This window comes from Oncorhynchus nerka, linkage group LG22, assembly GCF_034236695.1.
Source record: "Oncorhynchus nerka isolate Pitt River linkage group LG22, Oner_Uvic_2.0, whole genome shotgun sequence".
NCBI classification, from domain to species: Eukaryota; Metazoa; Chordata; class Actinopteri; order Salmoniformes; family Salmonidae; genus Oncorhynchus; species Oncorhynchus nerka.
In genome coordinates this window covers 49,084,853-49,110,065 of record NC_088417.1, presented here as the reverse complement: position 1 = coordinate 49,110,065, position 25,213 = coordinate 49,084,853, and the positions used below count along the sequence as shown (strand labels likewise).

General features: G+C 41.6%; 1 protein-coding gene across 21 annotated transcripts in view; it reads right to left on the bottom strand.

Annotated features, from left to right (window-relative positions):
• The window catches only part of picalma (phosphatidylinositol binding clathrin assembly protein a), a 59,911-nt gene extending 43,643 nt beyond the window's left edge, over positions 1-16,268 (bottom strand). For 4 of the 21 annotated variants that reach the window (XM_029627151.2, XM_029627146.2, XM_029627148.2 and 1 more), the window contains exons 1-3: positions 15,635-16,254; positions 796-938; positions 169-244 (exon numbers count right to left, since the gene is read on the bottom strand). In XM_029627151.2, coding sequence (XP_029483011.1) covers positions 169-244; positions 796-938; positions 15,635-15,764 — 349 coding nt within the window. In that variant the 5' untranslated portion in view covers positions 15,765-16,254. Of the gene's footprint in view, positions 1-168; positions 245-795; positions 939-15,634 lie in introns of all 21 variants that reach the window. The other 17 variants (XM_029627132.2, XM_029627141.2, XM_029627137.2 and 14 more) reach the window with 14 other exon arrangements.
• Positions 16,269-25,213: the final 8,945 nt, after the last annotated feature.

Sequence of the window (25,213 nt, the reverse complement as noted above, 5' to 3'; positions counted from 1 at the left end):
AACACGGTAGATATATTATGGACATTTTCTGAAATTACAACGCAAAAATTCAAATGTGTAGCACCTTTAAAATATTGGAGCGTGTCATCTCATCCAGTTTAGACGATACTGAACCCCTGATAAAATAGAGTGCTGCAGCAAAGTTTGTGCAGAGCTGACATCACTCACCTTGCAGGCCACTTTTGTCCAAAAAGTTACTGAGGTTGAAAAGCGTATTCCTTGAAGCCATGTACTGTATAAATCTCTGCAACACAGAAACATGTGTGTGCAAACCTTCATAGATGGTGAATGCAAATGATTGACTAACAGCAATACAAGACAACCACTTTTGAAAATGCATAGCAATGTTACATAAGAGAGCCCCCTCAAAAGAAGAAGTATAATACAAAATGACAATTCTGTGGACTGGATATTGCTGACACTTTTCAAACCACTAGTGTTAAAAGGATTTCAAAAGACCTTAACACCACAGTATTAGTGTCACTTCTGACACTGAATTTATTTTCTTACACGTGAAATCTTTCATGACATCATATTTAAGAGAGTAAGGCAAAACCAGGAGTAGAGCATGTTACAATGGTATAATTGCCGTATGTATGGAGGGATAGGGGTTGAGTTGTAATTCAGAGTGTGTCTGGCATGACATGCCTCTCTGATCACCAAGGAGTCAGATCCATTATCTACGGCTCTGCTGGAAGTGTTTAGTTGCAGAGCTCTGGAGTGACAAAAATCCCCAGGTACAGAATTCCCTCACCCAACCTTAACCATTTGTGCCCCTAGACAGTTTTCACTCACCTCGTTGCCGTAGACCATGGTGTGGTGGGTGGCGGTGAGAGACTTGAAGACCACCACCCAGCTGGTGCTGGCCGTCCTCTCAAACAACGTGTCTGCCAGCTGGGGGATGTTCACGTTCATCTCATTGGTGCAGTGGATCAAGTCTGGGGGAGAGAGAAGGGGAAACAGTCACTGTAGGGTCTTAATGGAATAGTATTGTGTGTGTGATAGTCAAAGAGTGTGTTTGACTGCATGCGAGTGAGTGTAAGCGAAAGCGTTGGCAAAAGTTATTTTGAACAACCAGTTCCACCGAATCAAGCCGTTGTGGTGAGCTAACGACAAACTTCTTGGTACAGGCTCTCGTCAGTTGGACCCACCAGGTTTGACAGAGCACCAAGTCCTTATGGTGCTGTTTAGCACAGCCCAGGATGAGTTGCACCCAGTGTTTATATTCAGGCTGTTGTCACAAACGTCTGAGGATAGCGCATCCTGGGCATTATTTAGCCTTTGGCAGGGCTCCCATGCCATCTGGCCTGTAGTGAAAGCCGATGCCTTCTGGCACCTTTCCATCAGTGCCATGAGACTGGTCTCTCATGCCAGATCTCATCAGGTCATTCATACACACTCTAATACAGGCCTTAAACAAACAGAGATTTCTCCCTCTCACACACAGATGGTCCATCACTGAAAGCTCGAGGAAATCTGCTGCTAGCACTGATAAGATTTCACCAATCATGTACCGTTCTATGACAACACAGTAGCTGGCTGATCAAACATTGAAATACACTGAACAAAAATAAACGCAACACGCAAGTGTTGGTCCCATGTTTCATGAGCTGAAATAGAAAACTCCAGAAATGTTCCATACGCATGAAAAACATCTCAAATTCTGTGCACAAATCAAGAATCTGATTATTACACAGGTGCACCTTGTGCCGGGGACAATAAAAGGCCACTAAAATGTGCAGTTGTCACAACACAATGCAACACGTCTTAAGTTGAGGGAGCGTGCAATTGGCATGCTGACTCCAGGAATGTCCACCAGAGCTGTTGCCAGAAGATTGAATGTTCATTTCTCAACCATAAGCTGCCTGAAATGTCATTTTAGAGAATTTGCCAATACGTCCAACCGGCCTCACAACTGCAGACCACGTGTAACCATGCCGGCCCAGGACCCCCACATCAGGCCTCTTCACCTGGAGTGCTCGTCTTAGACCAGCCACCCGGACAGCTGATGAAACTGCGGGTTTGCACAACCGAAGGATTTCTGCACAGAAACAGTCACAGGGAAGCTCATTGTGTGCTCATCGTCCTCACCAGGGTCTGGACCTGACTGCAGTTTGGCGTCGTAACCTACTTCAGATGGGCAAATGCTCACATTCAATGGCCACTGGCACGCTGGAGAAGTGTGCCCTTCACAGATTAATCCCAGTTTCAACTGTACCAGGCAGATAATCTGATGACACTATTTGTAACAATCACTTGAGAAGATTTCAGTTCAGACAGTTGTCAGCCAAGACATAGAATATAATTCAACCTTCACAGCTTGGGGGTTATTCAATCAAAAGTGGTATACAGCAGTTTTCACATACAATGCACCTAGAGAACGTGCAAGTGCAAAAGGCTGATTAAACAAGCACCAACCTATCTTACATGTAAAACCCATTGAGACCCTGTTCTCTGATTTTCCTTCCCCGTTTCAAGCAACACTTATGACTTTAGGGGGGTGTTCCCGCAATACAATATTCAAAATGATCACTTGCCAAATAACGTCAAAAATATTTTAGAAATTATTTGTTGTACAAAGCAAGTCATTTAACAGATCAAACTAAATATCCATTAACAAAATGTGGAATTTATACACACCAAAAAAAAAGTGTGTTACAGTGAAATGCAGGCTAGTTATTACTAAGTGCTACCATGTTGACCTACAGTTGAAGTCGGAAGTTTACATACACCTTAGCCAAATACATTTAAAAACTCTGTTTCACATTTCCTGACATTTAATCCTAGTAAAAATGCCCGGTTTTAGGTCAGTTAGGATCACCACTTTATTTTAAGAATGTGAAATGTCAGAATAATAGGAGAGAGAGAATGATTTATTTCAGCTTTTATTTCTTTCATCACATTCCCAGTGGGTCAGAAGTTTACATACACTCAATTAGTATTTGGCAGCATTGCCTTTAAATTGTTTCAGGCAGCCTTCCACCAGCTTCCCACAATAAGCAGTTTGAGCAGTGGCTTCTTCCTGGATGAGCAGCCTTTCAGGTTATGTCAATATAGGATATTGTTACTTTTATACCAGTTTCCTCCAGCATCTTCACAAGGTCCTTTGCTGTTCTGGGATTGATTTGCACTTTTCGCACCAAAGTACGTTCATCTCTAGGAGACAGAACGAGTCTCCTTCCTGAGCGGTATGATGGCTACGTGGTCCCATGGTGTTTATACTTGCGTACTATTGTTTGTACAGATGAACTTGGTACCTTCATGCGTTTGGACATTTCTCCAAAGGATGTACCAGACCTGTGGAGGACAAACATTTTTTTCTCAGGTATTGGCAGATTTCTTTTGTTTTTCCCATCATGTCAAGCAAAGAGGCACTGAGTTTGAAAGGTAGGCCTTCAAATACATCCACAGGTCCACCTCCAATAGGTTAATTGACATCATTTGAGTCAATCAGAAGCTTCTAAAGCCATGACATTTTCCAAGCTCTTCAAAGGCACAGTCAAATTAGTGTATGTAAACTTCTGACCCACTGGAATTGTGATAGTGAATTAATCCACCTGTAAACAATTGGAAAAATTACGTGTCATGCACAAAGTAGATGTCCTAACCAACTTGCAAAAACTAGTTTGTAAACAAGCCATTTGTGGAGTGGTTGAAAAATGAGTTAATGACTTCAACCCAAGTGTATGCAAACTTCTGACTTTATATATGTATATCGATGTCTGACATATTCAATCAATCCCTATCCCAGTCTGCTGTTCCCACATGCTTCAAGAGGGCCACCATTGTTCCTGTTCCCAAGAAAGCTAAGGTAACTGAGCTTAATGACTATATCGCCCCATAGCAAACACATGTCATCATGAAGTGCTTTGAGAGACTAATCAAGGATCATATCACCTCCACCCTACCCGACTCCCTAGACACACTCCAAGTTGCCCCAATAGGTCCACAGACAACGCAACAACACTGCCCTAACCCATCTGGACAAGAGGAATACCCATGTAAGAAAGCTGTTCATCGATTACAGTTCAGCATTTAATACCATAGTACCCTCCAAACTCGTCATTAAGCTTGAGACCTTGGTTCTCAACCCCGCTCTCTGCAACTGGGTCCTGGACTTTGACGGGCCGCCCCTAGGTGGTGAGGGTAGGAAACAACAATCTCCACTCCGCTGATCCTCAACACTGGGGCCCAACAAGGGTGCGTTCTGAGCTCTCTCCTGTACTCCCTGTTCACCCATGACTGCGTGGCCATGTACGCCTCCAACTCAATCATCAAGTTTGCAGACTACACTACAGTGGTAGGCTTGATTACCAACAACAACGAGACGGCCTACAGGGAGGTGGTGAGGGCCCTTGGAGTGTGGTGTCAGGAAAATAACCGCACACTCAACAAAACAAAAGGAGATGATCGTGGACTCCAGGAAACAGTAGAGAGAGCACCCCCCTAATCCACATCAATGGGACAGTAGTGGAGAAGGTTAATCGGTGTACACATTACGGACAAACTGAAATGGTCCACCCACACAGACAGCGTGGTGAAGGCGGTGCAATAGTGCCTTTTCAACCTCAGGAGGCTGAAGATATTTGTTCTTGTCATCTAAAACAAACTTTTACAGATGCACAACCAAGAGTCAGGCTGTATCGCCGCCTGGTACGGCAACTGCTCCGCCCACAACCATAAGGCTCTCCATAGGGTAGTGACAGCGGCACAACGCATCACCGGGGGCAAACTACCCGCCCTCCAGGACACCTACACCACCCGATGTCACAGGAAGGCCAAAAAGATCATCAAGGACAACCACCCGAGCCGCTGCCTGTTCACCCCACTATCATCCAGAAGGATAGGTCAGTACAGGTGCATCAAAGCTGGGACCGAGAGACTGAAAAACAGTGAGTGGCTACTGCCAACATACTGACTTAAATCTCTAGCCACTTTAATAATAAAACATTGGATGTAATAAATGTATCACTAGTCACTTTAAACAATGCCACTTTATATAATGTTTACATACCCTACATAACTCATGTATATACTGTACTCTATTCCATCTACTGCATCTTGCCAATGCCGCACGGCCATCGCTCGTCCATATATTTATATGTACATATTCTTATTCAACCCATTACATTTGTGTGTATAAGGTAGTTGTGAAATTGTTAGATATTACTGCAGTCGGAACTAGAAGCAAAAGCATTTCGCTACACTCGCATTAACATCGGCTAACCCTGTGTATGTGACCAATACAATTTGATATAAATTTGATTTGACTGGCACACCCCTAAGTCTAGGAGAGAGGAAACTGACCATCTATTCACAGGAAGTATTAAAAGCCATAAAAATCCATTTAAGGGCAGAATTCAGAAGATGCTAGTCAACTTGAGCATAGCACCTTGTGGTAGACAAAAATACAGATGTTAATAGAGTCTCTGTTAACATCTGGAGACACTACCGTCAGAAAGTTGGCATCGGCCGCAGCAGAGGAAGAGGACAAAAACTAGAGCCTACTAAAATGGCTGGGATTACTCTTGGAACTACTAGCAAACATATACTTTATCACCATTCTAGTTGATGTAGCGTTTCTGAAACCCTTTGATTCTGATTCCCAACATCTACCAAACTATTGGTTCTAGTAAAAAAAAAAGTGTTTAAAATTAGACCAAACTTTTGTTAAATAAGCTTGCCAGAGTCCGATTTAAACAGGCTGAATTGGGCAAAATGCCTGACACATTGGTTCAAAAAGAGAGCCAGGCGTAGCAAGTCCAGCAACCTAAATTGCAGTTTCACTCCATAAAGCAAACCAAGACCAATTTGCATGTTCTCTCATCTGACCCATGTATTCCAGGCAGTCGGTCTGATTCTTTGAAACTTCAAAAAAAAAAAAAAAATGTCACGCTTGAATTGAGATTTTGTACATGTTCAGTAAGCACTGCAATCATGTACATAACAATCATAAATCTCACAACAGATATAGGGTCTCATGAGACCAGCCTCTCTAACCAAAATAACAGTTGGTGACTTGTCCGTTACTTTAGTTACCCAACCAAGTTTAAACCACCGGTCTCTTTGTCAAACACCACCAGCCTGAAAATCCTAGAAGGCCTACAGACTTTAGTCTAGTGCTAAATCGTCACAATGAAAGAGCACAGATAAGACAAGTCAGTCTTGGTGACTCACTATGGACCTGGAGCAGACCAGACAAAAATAACAAAAACAATGGCAGCAAGTGTCATATCAACAGTGTGCAAATGGAGCTTTTCACATCAGAACTGATTTTGGAAAGGATGTCACAGCTGAAACTGCAAAGGTCTCGAATCCAAAGCATGACAAAGTTAGGGAGTGCAAAGAACAAGCTGGTGGGAATCAGACAAGGCTATTCTGAATACTTTGTGGTTTGGGAGGGTTGTGTGGAAAGTTTAAAAATGAAAAGCATGACAAAAGGATTCCAGTAATGGCAAAACATGATATTTTGGGTAGAGCGAGTGCATTGCCAATGTCTGCAAAAGAGCCTGCATCAGCAGCTGTAGCCACATGTCAAGTCACAATTAAAATATGAAATAAAGTGAAAATGATTACTAAACCATCCTAGAAAATAAAAGCTAGGTCACTATCATAAGCTACTGTATATCATTTATTTGCAATCAATTTATAAATAATTGTAATACATGCATTAATACATGGAATTCATGAGTCCAGATTTAGTGTGATGACATTAAGTGCTATGGAATGCTTATGCAGTGGTTGACCTGGACCTCTCGTTGAAAGTGTTTCTTCCCGCACCATTTTCTCAGTCCTCGGTCATTGAGTCTACACACATGTATTCCAATTGCAAGGGTCAAGGGCTTGTACATAGGGGAAACATACTGTAGATAAGGGTATTTAATAGCCATTACATGTTAGTGTTGACATGGTCAGGGCAGCTGACATGAATTAAAAGCATTAAAATTAATTAAACAGTCCAATAAAAAGTAGAAGCCCCCCCATGCGGAACTCTGGACAAGTTAGCAATGATTGGAATGCAATGGCCGAGGCATTTCCCTCACATTCCCTTGAGTTCCTTAATTAACACACAAGATTAAGGGCCAAATATGCAAGGAACAGACTGATGGCTTCGGCAAACAGTTCCAATAAGCTCAGCAGAACACAAGGTTTACAGGGGGGAGATTATAATTAAGTCCTTTTTTACACTTATTGAAAAAAAAGTGGTTAGCATTAATTACCCCAAAACACTTCCTGCCTCCGGCATCTGTTTGACAGAAAAAAAAACACATGAAGTGTACAGTATCGCGTTATGAGCCTTGCCAATGACTATCAATTTTGAAGAGACAGATGCCAACCATAAACATGAGCTTGGGGGACACCATAGTGAAGCTATAGGCCTACAAGGGTTCAACATCTAAATAAAGAGTCATTTGTGATACAACTAATTCCTTTTCGACGACTGTATTACAAAAACTAGGCTTGAGTTTGAAGAAAATGTCCCCAGAAGTGGATTTCTTTTGGTTGGGAAGGTAGACAAGTTAATTTAGAAAGTTGAGTTGAATCGTTTTGTGGAAGACATTTTCAAAATGACAAAAACTGTGCATACTTGAAATGCCATAAGCCAAAGACTAATTTGTCAAATCGTCACAGCGCTCTATTCAAAATGGTGTGTGGGGAGTAAGGCTGGGGCGATATGGGCAAAATATCATATCAAGGTATTTTTCAAATTTTTGACGCTATGGCAGTATTTTATGATTTTGATTAATAAAAGTTCTAAAATTTGCTTTAAGAGTAGTGTGCCCTAGGGTGGCAACATATATATTCTAAATAATTTCAAATGGGTCTCTTCCAGTCGGATTGTTTTATACTGTTCAATTCAACCTAAATAATTTGCTGCATTTCCTGCACATTTGAGATCATTTCCGCACTGCCACGATATGGGCAAAAATACTAGGCCTCATTTTTAACCAAATGTTGCAATTGAGATTTAGATCAAAACACTTGGGTTAACTTTTGGAATCATGGAAATAGAATATAAATAGTGGGCACTTTGAATACAGTGTTTGACATGACAACGAATGAAAATGCCATGGATGAGTTATTGCTCTGACTCCGTACTTTTATTAGCTAGGTAGCTAACACGATTTGGCTTAACTTGCTAAGAAAAGACAAACTAGCCATTTGCAGATGTAAGAAACAAACTAATATTGCAACTATAAAACACTTGTGGATTTATATTAAGATCAAATTGGAAACAATGTTGCGTTGACCATGCAGACTGAACAAAAGTGTTTCGTGGTCAACAAATGCGCTCCTTGAGTGACTGGGTGGGACTAGGTCTGTGTGGAAAGCGGTGTGGAGAGAGAGAGAGAGAGCGAAGAGGGATGACTCAAGTAGCGGAGTAAACTATAAACGGACGTTACACACGGCATATCACATTTAACAAACCAAACATTCAAATACCGTTATAGAAGGTAAAGTAAAAACCCAAACCGGTCCATGCATCAATACCAGTAAATTGTAAAATACGGTATGCCGCCCAGCCCTAGTGGGGAGACAGTGGACAGACGATACGCATTCATAAATGACAGGAAGCCGATCAAAAGGGTATTACTCTTTTCCTACCCTCCCAAACAATGATCATCCTGACATATTTGGAATACACACATACATATAAATCAACATCCTGCCCGGCTGTTGACAGTCAGGAAGTGAGTTTATTTCCCAAGCCTGCGGTGTAGTGGAGGGTGAACACAACCAATGTTTACGTACCTTTATTTTACCCATCCATTGTGAATATATGCATTGAAAATGTTGGGCGTTACTTTATTCACTGCAAACGGCGATCAGTGTTAACCCACAAAAATGTTATTTGCACTTCCCTAAACATTGATGTAGCATACAGCTTTGAATTAAGGCTCTACCTCCTCCAGTAAATATTTATCAAGCAGAACAGTAGCAGTTAACACTATAGTCAATTCCCAGAGGATTCCCCCCCCTTTCAGAATTTTCATTTCAATTCAGTTTCTGAAATTGTAGAGGGATATGTTCCAGGAGAGTACAATTAGGTTAGTTCACTACGTGATCTTGCAGTGGACAGATGCAAGACGATTACAGTGCATTGAAATTCTCAGCTAGAGTAGTCTGTGGCTCTTTCAAGGTCTGCGTTTTCATCAGTGGAATTTGTAACCAGTTTCCTTTTTTCCTCTATATTAGGGACCAGCTCTACACAGCATATGGATGATATGATCCAATCATTTTATACTGATAGAGTTGACCATGCTAAAAGTATTCAGTGATCACAACACAGGTATAGTAAAACCAGTCTAATCTTTAAAAATCTTGCTAAAGACCCTGAACCGAAGGCAAACTGCCCACTTCACTTCATTGTAGACAAATGGCTAATGAGGTTAATCTATGAGATTGGCCAATAGAGAAAAAAAATCTCAGAATATGGAGGTTAAAGAATGAGTATTTGATGGTAGTGCCTGGTTTGCAGCTTTGAATCATGACACTGAATCGCAAAGGCTTTTCAGAATTACAGTGGGCTCCATTCAGTGGGGCAGGCGGTGTCAGCACTCTTTTTGCGGGACTGTCATTCGATGCCACTGCAGTCACATGCTCTGAGTGGGGGGGGTAAAGTTGAACTGTGGCAGAGCCTCTCATGCTGCATGTGCTACCGTGGCCTGACCTGACCCAACTGACTGCTACCGCAGTGGTTACTGGACAGGACAGTAGGCATTAAGCAATAATTCAAGCTGTAGGCAACCTAGTAGGCCCTAAAACCCCACTAACACACTGTGCAATACGTAGGTTAAGAAAAAGAAAAACAGTTGGTGGTTCACATTCAGTGCTTCAGAGGACAATTCATACACCCAATGAAGGCTTCCTATCTATAACACAAGCAAAATGAATGGCGTCCTCATCGCAGTCTTTAAAAAAATAAAAACTGTGCTCTGGGCCTTTACTAGTCCTGTATTAGCGGACCAATATAGCAGTCTGTAGCGGCTTCCCACCAAAACATCTTCCCGCAGCAATGCTTCATGGCACCTTCACACGGTGCCTTCACCTTCACACCCAATTCAACCAATCCCATCAGTACCAATCCTCCTTGTCCACATTTTGAATCCATGTAGGCTTACTCAACATGCAATGTCAACTCAAATGCATAGAATTCTAAACGTGCTTCCTTGTTCAGCAGGGAGAATATTATGGTCACCAGTTTGACGGCATATGATTGTATCCATTTCATATACAGACCACAAACAAGAAAAAGAGCTATGGGGCACTGAAGTGCGAGGGTTCCACTCTACACACTGCTGAGGTTTGAAACCTACATGGATCATGCCCCTTACCCTCAGCAGATTCTAGGGAGCATCATGTTGCAGGATTGACTCAAGTCAAACTCCCAGAATAAGTTTGGATCCTATAGAACATGCTTGCTCAGTAATCAGTATTACTACATGCACAGAGAGGAGAGATGTCCTCACAACTTAACATTGTTCTAAAATGACCTTTTACATTTCTGGTTAATTATCTAACTGAAATACACTCCTGCTCGGGGCTTTAAGTAGGAGATGGTTGAGTGTTCAAGTGACATAACACCTTGTCCCATGCAGCTAACCTCTATTGTGATGCAAATAGGTCCAGGAAAAAATACAAGTGTTTTGTACAACAGATATTGTAGGCTTACATTATAATCAAAGTAACAAGATCAGGTAAACTCAAGCTTCCTAGTTTCAGTCTCACCTACACACACAGTAAATCGGACAACCTTTTTTAGTAAAGTAGCTACAATACAACATGGATACCTGGTATTTGCATTTTCATGTGAGAAAAATGGAAAGGAAAGTCAGTGAAAAAAGGAAAGTCAGTGTTGAGGTTTCCTTCACAAAAGGAGGTGTGCTGACCCTAGATCTGTGTCAAGATCATTTGGACCACTGAGGTACTGTCAGGTGATTGCTACCACGCCACCCACCCAGCTACTGTCGCTGAGGGACTATCATTATCTACTCCCTCCTGTGTGATTACTTTGGTTTAGGGCATGTATTGAGAGTTGTATGCCTGAGCTCGAATAAGAAATTAAGACTTCAAAGTAAATTCCTTCTGGAAATAAACAAGGTGCAACTCTCATCCATCATGTTTGCCCAATTGTAAAGACCTTTGCACAAACAAATACACAAAGGATGCAATCAAAAAGGGAACAATTCCAAATGGAAGTCCAGGCATGCTGACTCACTGAAGGAAGGTGACGTTATAGTCAAGTACAAAGGTCCTCATCACAGAATTTCAAAAATAAAATAATGACTTTATTGTTCACCAAATGTAGCCATCATATCAAGTGGCAGGTGATGTGGGAAGTTGGGAACTATACTTCAATACCTCATTATGATCACACATCCTGTTTTGGGACGCAAAACAAGTTTAGCGACACAATGACAAAATAAAACGTTCCATTTACAGTGGTTGAAAAGTCCCTAAAGCATCAAATAGACTACACTCGCGATTGACCCTTGCACTTTGGGTTGGGCAGAAATGGGTTAGCGTAAAAGCAATTTAACCATAAAATCACTAACATGCAATAAAATGGCAGTCTTTCCCCCTCTCTGTAAATAGATGGGTGCAGTATTGAGTTGGGTAAGTTGCACCGATAACAAACTGGATACTAAAGTGATAGCTCTATATTTCTAAAATTGCAAGAGCAGTCATCTTGGAGCAAATTTTGCACCTGCTCTTAACCAAAGCAGACCAGAAAACAAGAGCAGGCTCATAATGTGGAAAAGACTACAGTTTGACCTTTGCACCATTTCCCCCCCCCTCTCTGGTAACTGTTGAGTCTCAAAGTTGTTTGGTGGAGTTTATTTAACAGGCCGTGTTAAAGAATGCGGACACTGGTCAGGAAACCCAACCCAAATCAAAGGAGCTAAGAGAAAGGGGTCATATCTTGCGTACAAATCAGACCGGAGGAGAGCTAGACACCACTGCTATTTCGGTCTGAGGAAACGCCAACTCCAAGTGCTGCCGGCCCTCCTGAAGTACCTCCAACCTTTGTGACATTCCTGCTCCGCTCCTGCCACCCCCAGACTACAAAAGGAGCCTTGAGGCCCTCCCCAGCAGCCTCCTTATCAAGAAGCCAATCAAGAAGCCTTCTAGGGACAGAAGTCAGTGAGGTATGATGGCCTCTACACACTCTTTTAGCTTCGAGTTTCAGACATGCCCTTCAAAAACCCCCGTCAAACACCACACATGACATTTCTTATTACAGAGCCAATGCTAAAAATAGTGCCCAGCAGGAAATTGGTTTCAGTCTCTAGTCACCGAAACGTATGCAAATAAGCAGCATGGTGTGAACAGATATTGATGTGGCGATGCCTGCAGTCAATCTGCTTCAGCACTGATGCTAGGGTGCTGAGAATGACCCAGAATTAAAACCCATTAAACGGGAGTAACCCGACACGGCAAGGGCAAACACCAGGAAGAAACGGAATAGACTAGATGAAAAAACAACCTAGACTGAATTTTACCACGACCATAAACCAGGATACAGTCGAAATGGGTAATGCTAATGCCAACTTAAAACCTGTTCAGCCATTGAGAAGGCTTGCTATTGTAATTGCAAATAGTCACTGTAACGGAAAACTGTTCTGCTGCTGACTAAAATCGGTTGGCCATAAATACTTGACACCTCCAGTTTTTCATGAACAAGACTTGATGCACTCTTTTGTAAGTTATTTGTGTCAACATGCAATCACAACATCAGTTTGTTGGAAAGGAAAAGACTTCACCACTGCATTGAGACCTGCTTGTGCCTTTTCTCTTTCACCAGCCACACTCCTTGCAACATTACAAGTGGTTGTGTTCTGATGAACTAGTTCTCCTTGGAAAATACTTATCACATAGATCTGCAACATATAACAGCAGCCCACCAACTTTCCAGGTATCCCCTGAAAAAAAAGACAGACCAGAACCTAGGTATGTCTGCAAAGCACATGCAGCAGTGGTACATTGAGGACCCATATTGTTAACACAGTAAAAGGTGTGGACAGGATGAGGACCTTTAAGATGAAGTTCACTTGATTTTTCAATGGCGAAGGTACATAGAGATGTCGGGATTCAGATATGACGTGATTGTTTTAGCACAATCCACAGAGTTTTGGCGCTAAGGCGTGCAACATGGTTCAATGCATCAATATATCAGCACAGTCTACTTTGTTTTTCAAATTGCCAGCATGTTATGGCTGAAATTGGGATCATGTATACTGTGCTATTAGCAACTTAAAAATATATATATATATATTTTTTTATGTATAGAGTAAGAGAGCCATGAACAATACAGCGAACTTAGTAAAGGAGGCAATTCTGGTCAGTGCATGGAGGACGCCATATTTATGCACCACCGCCACTGTGAATTAGGGTAATCCCGGGTTATAAGACCCTGCGCTTTCGAATCCTGGTCTGGAGGTGGGTCTGACCCTGGTTTTTATCTCGAATCAAATACTTTCATTTGTCACATGCTCCGAATACAACAGGTGGAGACCTTACCGTGAAATTCTTACTTAAAAGCCCTTAACCAACAATGCAGTTCAAGAAATTTTATTAACTCTATATTAAATAAACAAAAGTTCTTATTTTTCTTCCATTTTTAAAAAATCTAATAAAAAAGTAACAAATGTACACAACAATAATGAGGCTATGTACAGGGGCTACCGGTACCAAGTCAATGTGAGGGGATACAGGTTAGTCGAGGTCATTTGTAAAAAAAAAAAAAAGTGACTATGCATAAATAATAAACAGCGAGTATCAGCAGTGTAAAAATCAGGTGAGGTGGTGGTGGTGTGTGGGGTCAATGTAAACAATCCGGAAGGCCATTTGATTAGTTGTTCAGCAGTCTAACTGGGTCTGCTTTGGTGTATTTGGGGAGCCATGGATTTATGGGGCGGCAGGTAGGGTTGCCAGTTCAAATCCTAGGTCTGACAGGAGAAATCTGACAGGAAGTGAGCTGGCAACTGGAGGTTTGCTGGTATCAAATCCTAGATGCTATTCTGAGGGCAAAAGGGGGAGCAACTCAATATTAGGTAGGTGTTCCTGTTTTGTACACTGAGTGTACAAAACAGTACATTCGGAAAGTACTCAGACCCCTTCCCTTTTTCCACATTTTGTTACATTACAGACTTATTCTAAAATGTATTAAATTTCTAAAACCCTGTTTTTGCTTTGTCATTATGGGATATTGTGTGTAGATTGATGAGGAAACATGTTTATATAATCCATTTTAGAACAAGGCTGTAATGTAACAATTTGGAAAATGTCAAGGGGTCTGAATACTTAGCGAATGCACTGTATAAGCGTGTCTTGGAGGGGTTTGCATAAAGGAAAGTCAAATTTTGGTTGGATTCAGAAGGAAGAACCGGAAAAATCTGAGTAGGTAGCCTGTTGTATTAAGGAATTTAAATAGAGCAAAAACATCACTGCAGTACTCTGAGCACACTCATGACATGCTTCAATAGAAAATATTTATAATGAGAAATCACTTCCATGCCTTTATGTAGATCATTCTCCGACACATACATTGCTCATCAAATATACCAACACATGGTTGTGTTGATATCGAATTTCAGTAATTGCTTCCCAAGTTACTTTCCTGATTCAGTGTTTATTTTATTGTGTGTTATGTGCATGCACATTGATTTCACAATGCTCATGAACCATATAACATGGGTGTGGTATAAGGCGTGGCGCACTGTGGTCTGGTCACAAAGATCCCATGGTACTTATCACAAGAGTAGGAGGTGTGAACCTGTGTCCCCGCTTTATTCCCAACATCATGGTCACCAAGGATAATGGTCCCCTGATCCCTAATAGGCAAACATCACTCCTCACTGTGATAGCTGGGTCTTATCCATAGGCCCAAAAAGGGTCAAAACTGACTGAATGAAAAACTGACTCAACTATGGTCAAATGTCAGGAAGTGAATAGGGTATTATTTTACATGCCTAGTCAGACCATCTTGCGGGTAATGACACTAAAAGTTACGTTTCTGTCGAGGTTCCCCATTGAACGATTAAAGAACAGAGTCAGCCAAAAAAAACTGGGAGGAGAAACCCTCTGATAACGTCTAGGTTCGCAGAGCATACGATCATGTAGGCACACTCAGTGGACAGTAAATTGCCTGTAAACAAGTACAATCGCTATTGGAAGGAGATAGAAACCAGCATAAACAAATTAGAGCAGTTAATATTTATATTATTAAATAATTGCATTATATATAATTAAAATTAGAACCATCATCCTTGGTGGAAGTCAAACAATTTCTTGATAAGTTTAAAACGTTACAATAAATAGCAGCCTATAGGCTATGACGTGATTGTAATCCAGTTAATCTCATTGTTTACATGGCAAGCACGTGCCAAGGCTAATTTCAATTGAAAATTGACAACATGACATCTGACTCGAATTTAGGGTAATTGTAGAATATTTCTAGATAATCTCCCATCGTTTCATAGGTAGGCGAACATCAGACAAGAACTACTTGATTATAGCCTACGGGTCAGTTTATGTTCGTAGGCCTCAGCCAGTCCAAACAATTTCTAACGAATACATACGCTTGATCAAACGCAACATTGTGGCAACTCGCCGACATATTGATACTTACAATCTAAATGTTTCTTTTTCGGCCCCATAATTTCATGCGTAGTCGCCTTGCACACAGTTTTTGCCACCGCAGATCCGGTAACACTGTGTTGAGCTGCGGTTATCCTGTCCGTAATGCTTTGCCCAGACATCTTCGCACTTCTGTATTACGATATAGAACAAATGTTTCAAATCCTCTGTGGAATCGCTATTGTCCTCTGTAGCTTCCACAGTTCTGCCACATGACACAAAATAAAGACGAGAAAAATGAGACGGCAGGAACGTTACTCTTGTAGCTAAATCCCAGGGTGATATGTAGCCCACATCCAGGATAAGTGAGCGTAAAATTGAAGTTTGGTTGTATATTATATTGGATACAAACTTAAAGAGTTTTTACCTCTTGCCAATTCCGAATGATCTCTCTCTCCTAACAAAGTCTTTCTCTCGCACTAACTGACTCCCCCTTCTCTCTTTCTCTCGCACTAACTGACTCCCCCTCTCTCGTTCTCTCGCACTAACTGACTCCCCCTCTCTCGTTCTCTCGCACTAACTGACTCCCCCCTCTCTCTTTCTCTCGCACTAACTGACTCCCCCTCTCTCGTTCTCTCGCACTAACTGACTCCCGCCTCTCTCTTTAGTTCCCACTCAATAAGTCTGTGCTCTTTTCTACTTCACCTCCCCCTGCTGGCTCCAATGGACTGGAGGCTTGCAGGAAAATGGCGGGTCTGAATCCTCCAGGGACGGGCTATAGCCTATCAGAAAGGAAGCGGTGAAGCAGTAGGGTCAACTCCACCCAGAATCTGTCCAGGCACATTGAGGGCGCGTTCCTGTGCCCAGGTTTTTTTTTAGCCATATTCTAATAATTCTCATGTGCCATCATTTTGCTATGGTGAAACTTGCACTCAAATATAGAGAAATAGTGATGGCGGTTTATTGTAGGCACTAACTCCTATCATGGTTCGTTGGAAAAAACTTATTGGGAAAATGAATGGCATTTTTGTAGGGTTTTTGGATAAACGCCAAAAATAAGGTATGAAGGAAACACGGGTTTATATTTTATAAATTTTGTTCTCTGAGATAATCTTCATCAGCTAACATCACTTTTTGTGAATTTTGAAGAATGTATGTCATTTTTAAAAAGCACAAAGGCTTCATAATTCATAATCGTAATGTTAAATTACTGTTACAATCTAATAGAACGAAATGTATTAACCAGATTAAACCTGTGTTAGCTTTATCACTTATTTTAAGCATTATTTTCCCATACATTTTTCCTATAGGATGGCTGAACCAACCAGAGGTCACTAATTTCCCGGTTTAAGACTTCAAACTGGTGAGCTCAAGATCTGAAATTGGATGGTGAAACTTGCTAGCCAACCAGAAAAGCAAGGCAAAGCTATTAAGGCATTCTTGAAAGTCAGGGCAATCCTTGTCCTGCAAAGAGTTTGCATTTATTATTTTGCAAGTATTAGGCATTTAGAATGAAATGTGGAGTGGCGCTTTTAAACTCGGACAAAAGAGATTCTAGTTCTAGGTCCCAAGAAACAAAGATATTCTGTTGGATCTGACAATTCATCTTGATGGTTGTACAGTCGTCTCAAATAAAACTGAAGGACTTCGGCGTTACTCTGGACCATGATCTTTCTTTTGAAGAACATACAAAGTACTAACTGCTAGAATCTTGACTTGAACCAAAAAATTTGATCATTTTACTCCACTGCAAGACTCTCTACACTGGCTTCCTGTTAAGGCTAGGGCTGATTTCAAGGTTTTACTGCTAACCTACGAAGCATTACATGGGCTTGCTCCTACCCATCTTTCTGATTTGGTCCTGCCGTACATACCTACAAGTATGCTACGGTCACAAGACGCATGCCTCTTTATTGTCCCTAGAATTTCTAAGCAAACAGCTGGAGGCAGGGCTTTCTTCTACAGAGCTCCATTTTTATGGAATGGTCTGCCTATCCATGTGAGAGACGCTGACTCGGTCTCGACCTTTTAGTCTTTATTGAAGACTCATCTCTTCAGTAGGTCCTATGATTGAGTGTAGTCTGACCCAGGGGTGTGAAGGTGAACGGAAAGGAACTAGAGCGACGAACCACCCTTGCTGTCTCTGCCTGGCCGGTTCCCCTCTCTCCACTGGGATTCTCTGCCTCTAACCCTAATTACAGGGGCTGAGTCACTGGCTTACTGGTGCTCTTCCATGCCGTCCATAGGAGGGGTGCGTCACTTGAGTGGGTCGAGTCACTGACGTGGTCTTCCTGCCTGGGTTGGCGCCCCCTGGGGTGTGCCGTGGCGGAGATCTTTGTCTGCTATACTCAGCCTTGTCTCTAGTGGTGTGGGGGCTGTGCTTTGGCAAAGTGGGTGGGGTTATATCCTGCCTGTTTGGCCCTGTCTGGTGGTATCATCGGATGGGGCCACAGTGACTCCTGACCCCTCCTCTCTCAGCCTCAGTATTTATGCTGCAGTAGTTTATGTGTCGGGGGGCTAGGGTCATTCTGCTATATCTGGAGTTTTTTTTTAAGTTCTCTCTCTCTCTACCCACCCTAGGACCATGCCTCAGGACTACCTGGCATGATGACTCCTTGTTGTCCACCTGGCTGTGCTGCTGCTCCAGTTTCAACTGTTCTGCCTGCTGCTATGGAACCCTGACCTGTTCACTGTGATTACTATTATTTGACCATGCTGGTCATTTATGAACATCTTGGCCATGTTCTGTTATAATTTCCACCCGGCACAGCCAGAAGAGAACTGGCCACCCCTCATAGCCTGGTTCCTCTCTAGTTTTTCCTAGCCACCGTGCTTCTACACCTGCATTGCTTGTTGTTTGGGGTTTTAGGCTGGGTTTCTGTACAGCACTTTGATATATCAGCTGATGTAATTAGGCCTGTATAAATACATTTTATTTTATTCGTCAGCAAAAGCTGATTTTGAAGTGGTGTCCACAGATTTTTGTATGTAGTGTACCACAAACCACTGAGGTGCCTTATTGCTATTATCAGCTGGTAAAAGTTGTCATATCTCTGGTGTACGGTCTGAAATATCAAGCATTTAAGCCAATCAGCATTCAGGCCTCGAACCACCCAGTTTATAATTATAATTAAGGGATGATGACAATCGTTGACCCTGTTTTTCTGTTAGACAAAGTGCACAGTAGGGTGCCAGACTGTTGCTTTGGTCATGAATGGATGCCAGACCTATCAGAAGGAGCAACGGTGGGTATCATAACAGCAATGTGATTGCAATGGTCTAGCGACCTCCAAAAATGTTTTAATTCACTGTTCACTTGCTATTTTCACAGCATATCAGGCAAGATCTCAGAATACAAGTGTGTCATGCGACACAAGTACCCTTGTGACACCTTTTCCGTTATGAAAAGGACACGCCATCACTACTCTGATAGTAACCCAAGTTACTGCCCTGATGACACAGACGGCTTCATCAACAACAACAGGTAATGTGTAACGGCTTTCCTCTAGCAAGGATCGGACCAATACGCGGCGTGGTAAGTGTTCATCTTGGTTTTTAATAAGAACACTGAACAAAACAATAAACGACAATGTGAAAAAACAAAACCGAAACAGTTCCATGTGGAAACAAACACTGACACGGAAAATAAACACCCACGAATCACAGGTGGGAAAAGGCTACCTAAGTATGATTCTCAATCAGAGACAAGTAACGACACCTGCCTCTGATTGAGAACTATACTAGGCCAACCGCAAAACACAACATAGAAAACACAACATAGACAACCCACCCAACTCACGCCCTGACCATACTAAAACAAAGACATAACAAAGGAACTAAGGTCAGAACGTGACATAATGTATGTTATGTGAAAAGTTGTATTCAAAAATTCCCGGCTTGATACACTAGTTGGCTAATTCCCCAGCCATGCAGATACAACTAGTACAGTCATTTTGGTTGTGAAGTGCATTGGCAAAAAGCTTTGTCCTTTCTTTAGAACAAAATGCAATTTACCACTTGGCTGTCTATTATAACACCCTGTCAAAGGCCTTTCCCAGTCAACACCACCTCATAAAATGACCTGCTGCAGTTGTTCGAGAGATTTGCAGCCGAACATGCAACATAGTGAAGACCAGCAAGGGGGCTCTCATCAGCATCATGCAGACATGCCCTCTCTGTGAGCATTCCTATGAATGGAACAGTCAGACACATGTTGGCAAGTATCCGGCCAGCAATCGTCACCTGTCAGCGGCATAATTTGTACAAATGCTGAAGGTAACCTACGTCATACTTTTTTCCCCCAAAAAACATATTAACGCGCTAGAACTGATATAACGGCAACAAAGCGCTAGAACTGATATAACAGCGACAACTCGCTAGAACTGATATAACAGCGACAACTCGCTAGAACTGATATAACAGCGACAAAGCGCTAGAACTGATATAACGGCAACAACGCGCTAGAACTGATATAACGGCGACAACGCGCTAGAACTGATATAACAGCGACAAAGCGCTAGAACTGATATAACGGCGACAAAGCGCTAGAACTGATATAACAGCGACAACTCGCTAGAACTGATATAACAGCGACAACACGCTAGAACTGATATAACAGCGACAACTCGCTAGAACTGATATAACAGCAACAACACGCTAGAACTGATATAACAGCAATAACGCGCTAGAACTGATATAACAGCGACAAAGCGCTAGAACTGATATAACAGCGACAACGTGCTAGAACTGATAATTGTAAATTACCTCAATAAGAGGACATTGTAAAGGAACATTTGCCATAACTGAAGAGATATAGATAGCTAACAACCACCTTTTACACGTGAAAAAAACAAACAGTCGACAGACACTTGATAGCTAGATGGCTGGGATTTTCTACAAGGAATCTGCCTCGAAAAAAAAGCTTCTCCCGAACGGGTGTGACACCTACTATCGTTGACCTCTGCTAGGATTCCATCTGGCAATCTGTTCACCACCTGCCCTGGCCTGTCTCCCCCTGTCTGGGACAGGTACCCCCGCCACACTCCCCCCTCTCTCCCGGGCTTTCTCTCCCCTCCAGCACACACGCACTTATACACACAGCGCATACTTTGGACTGATCTGAATTTTAGGTAGGCTAATTAACTTGTGGAGCTTATTATGTGAGCTTACTCAGAAATTCTTTAATTAACTAGTATAGGCCTACTATTTATTTATTTTATCTCATACTTTTATAGCCTACTGGACTCATAGAGAGCTCCTCTCTCAAGTTATCTTGTTGGGGTGAGTGACTCTTTGAACTTACAATGGCTAGCCCCAAGTCGTTATATATTTTTCTTGTGCTTTATGCTATTTGCCTCATGACTCTTGCATGCTTTGTTGACTATGAACTTTCTTTTTTTCCCAACCGTGGGACAGACTGTTGTTCCCACACTCAGGACTCTGACTCTCTATTGATTACAGACTCTTGGCCTCCCATCCTATTCTAACCACCTCTTGCCGGCTTTGTATTCATGTTACCTGATTAAATTTCTGTACAATATGATCTTGTTGCCATCTGATGCACATTTGAATGTCATAAAAAATCAACACTGCAGAGCTCTCCTGGTCCTCTGCCATGCCCTGATTGTATTACTGCTGATGATATCTGGAAATGTGCATGTACACTCTGGCCCATCTACTGTTGCCATCTTTATCAAAGGTGTCAATAATTCCAGACCCCACTGTATCTGTGTTTTGGGGCTGAGTGTGGTAATTGTAAAATTTGAAGAGTTGCATCACAACATTGATGATTTTATGTTTTTTCATCATGGTCTATCCACTAGAAACTCATCGACAACATGGACAAAAAGATAAAGAATCAACAAAAATACATACTTTTACAAGTATAAATTCCCAAATTTTTAATCGATTTCCAAGATAATGAATTACCATGGTTTTTGAAAAATCCTGTTACTTTGCCATATGACCATGAATTGTGCAACCCTAATGGAATGTAGTTAATGTCAAATTTAGAATACTTAATCAATTCAAGAATGTAATGAAAAATGGCAAAATGTCTGTAAGCTCTTGCTTTTTTCCCAGTGTAGACTTTGCACATGTCAAACCAATAACAGATGTATCTTCATCATTCAATCTCAGGTTCGGTGAGAAGTTTCAACCTCATTTTCAATTGAGGAATGCACTTTTAGGGAAGTTGACTACATAAGTCTAGCAAACACTAAAGTCAATTCATATCAAGATGTTCACGGATCCTTGTATTATAGCAAAGTGAAATGATTTTGAGGTCCTTGACTGACACCCTCACACTTTGATTATCGCAGAGAGACAAGCCATCATCCAGACAATGTTCGTACAGTGTGTTACCTAATCAGTTCACAACACAATAAACATGAGACATTCTTAAAAAATCTCCCAAATTGAATAAACAGGAATTTCAGAAATGTGCAATTGGTTGATGGATTTGGAAAAAAATCAGCCATTTGCATCATCTATTCCTTTCAGCTTTGGTTTTGTCTGCGTTTTACATTATAATTCAGAATCACTGTGCACATAGGTTATATCAACTCTAAAACAATATAATTGAGATTAGCATTTATTTTCACTCACATACAGACAACTGACTCAACTGCTAAACTGTTAAGTGGCCACCTACCTTTCCAAAAAAAAAAAAAAAACTAACACAGGAACTATAAAACATTCACATCTGTAGATCAAGTCCACCTAATGTATTTGAAAGAAAACAATACAATTTGGACCCAGGGGTGATTTACATACACATGAACTGTATGCAACCCTGGATAACATTTCAAAACCCACGTCTTGTTCCCATCACATACAATATATTCACTTAGGAGGACACCTATTGGCCAAAATCTGCAATTACCTAAGATGATTCCTCAATACTTTTAGGATAATGTTAGGGTTTGGTCATAACCTTAACCCATATTGTGTTTTGTCAATACAACTAACGTTACAACCATAAGGACCCATTCAACATGTTACATTTTACTCAAAACAGCACTCATCTTGCTCTGACCCACAAAACAACACACACAAACTGTTGATGCTAAGACATGCATTTTTTAAAAGAAAATAAGTCAAATACAGTATGGGTTCAAAGCTCTTTCTTCTCTCCGTGGCCATCCATGGCCTCTTTCTCTACATTCACTGGGTCCTCTTTCAATACATTTACTGGGCTAACAGTGACCAATAAATGTTTGACCCTGGACTACACCAGACCTCAATAGGCCTACAAGGGTGCGCTCAAACTAAAACACATGTCAAATACAGTGGTGTGGTGGGTAGAAATTATAAGGTAAAAACGCAGTTCTATGATTTCAATTGGTTGACTGAGTTTCTGCGTTTTATTACGCATCAGTTTGTCTGTTTTGAAGGGCTTGACTCTTTGAAGTCTCGCCCTACTCAACTACCCATTCAAACCAATGGAGAAAACTACTCGCATTGAACCCCTAGAAGTCCGCAACCAGTTTGCCTCGCATGAAAACTCATTCCACTCAACCATTCCCTCCTTGATTGCTCCGCTTGCATTTGTGCTAGAGACACTCGCTAGCTGGACAGGCAAACTCTATGAAGTACTAAATAGTAAACCAATCAAAATGTGTGTGCTATCCAGATACTAGCATCTCCATATCACATCTGCCAATCATGTTCTCTGTGCCTAAGGTATATAAACACACCTGGTGATTTCTGTCTTATAGAAATTTGATACCATCAATGCAAGCTGTAAAATAACTCCTAACTTTATTTAGAACGCAGAAACCTTAGCAATGTAGCTAGCTACAACAATTAGACCTGTTGCTTGCTAGCAGGAGCAAATCTAATTTTGTTGGTCACATACACAAATTTAGCAGATGTTATTGCGGGTGTAGCGAAATGCTTGTGTTCCTAGCTCCAACAGTGCAGTAGTATCTAACAACGCAGTAGTATCTAACAATATATCTAACAGTATCTAACAGCAGACAGCTTTATCACTAGTACTAGCATGTAATTCTGGGACATGGAGCTTCAGCTATCATTATTCCAAGTAATAATTTTTTTTTAAATAAAAAAATCTATAGGCCAAGTATTGTAAAGCTAATACAGTCATCAGCTAATACTGTACAGCCATTTCTCTCTCTCTCCCTTCTCTCTCCCTTCCTCATGGGAGAGAGAGAGTGAGAGACAGATGCATGTGAGCTCTCACATTTTTCAACATGTTTTTTTACAAAAAGATAGATTTGGAATTAGATAAACTTGGATTTTCAGCAGGGACATATACAGGATGCTACCCTCCACAGCATAACCTGGAACTGAGACAGACCAGATATAACTTCAATTAGCACTCAGATGTGAAGTGAAAGGTGTATAAGTCTTTGAGCCCAGCAAATGGCAGGCTATCCCACCCAAATCCAGAGGCCTAGAAGCCCCATCCTGCTGTTTTTCTACAAGAAATCTGCCTCCAGAAATAAAAGCGGGTGACACCTACTGCTATTGCCTGCTGCACTGCTGCTTGGATTTCATCTGGCGATCTGTTTACCGTCTGCCCTGGTTGTCTCCTCATGTCTGGTTCAGGTACCCCTACCACACTCCCCCTATCTCCCGAGCTTTCACTCACCTCCAGCACACAGGCACTGTTGGGGCGAGTGACTTACAATGGCTAGCCCCAAGTAGTTATATATTTTTTCTTGTGCATTTTGCTATTTGCCTCATGACTCCTGCATGCTTCGTTGACTATGAACGTTCTTGTTTACCCAACCGTGGGACAGACTAGGTTTGTTCCACACTCGGGACTCTGACTCTCTATTGGTTACACAGACTTTTCCTATTCTATTCTAACCACCTCTCACCGACTTTGTATAGTTGTTACCTGATGAAATTGCTGTATAATATGATCTTGTTGCCATCTAATGCACATTCAAATGTCATAAATCAACACCCTATCATATGCTGTGCCTTGATTACTGTTGATGATATCTGGAAAAGTGCATGTACACCCTGGCCCATCTACCGTTGCTGGCCCCAATTCTGAGTTGTGCTTTGATATCGGTTTCACTGATTTCTGCTCTTGTAAAAGCCTGGGTTTTCTGCAAGTTAACACTAGAAGTTTATTACCTAAAATGGATTAATTGAAAGTGTGGGTTCACAGCTCCAATCCAAATGTGTTGGTCATTACTGAGATGTGGTTAATAAAGAGTGTTTTGAATACTGATGTTAACCTTTCTGGTTATAACCTTTTTCGGCAAGACAGATCTTACAAAGGTGAGGGAGTGGCAATCATTAACAAGGATCACCTTCAGTGCTCAGTTGTCTCCACCAAGTCTGTCCCCAAACAATTTGATTTCTGGTTTTAAGCATTAAACTTTCAAATAGCTCTTCGTCGGCTGTTACTGGGTGTTATCGTCTTCCATCAGCACGGCCTGTACCCTACCTGGCCTAAGCTCTCTCCTGGCTCCTTACACTAAGTCTGAATTCGTCCTGCTATGTGACCTAAACTGGAACATGCTTAAACTACCTAACCAAGTCCTAATACAATGGGATTACCAATCCCACAAGGTATGACTCCAAACACCCAGAAAAGGCTACTCTCCTTGATATTATCCTCACAAATAATCCTGATGGGTATTAGTCTAGT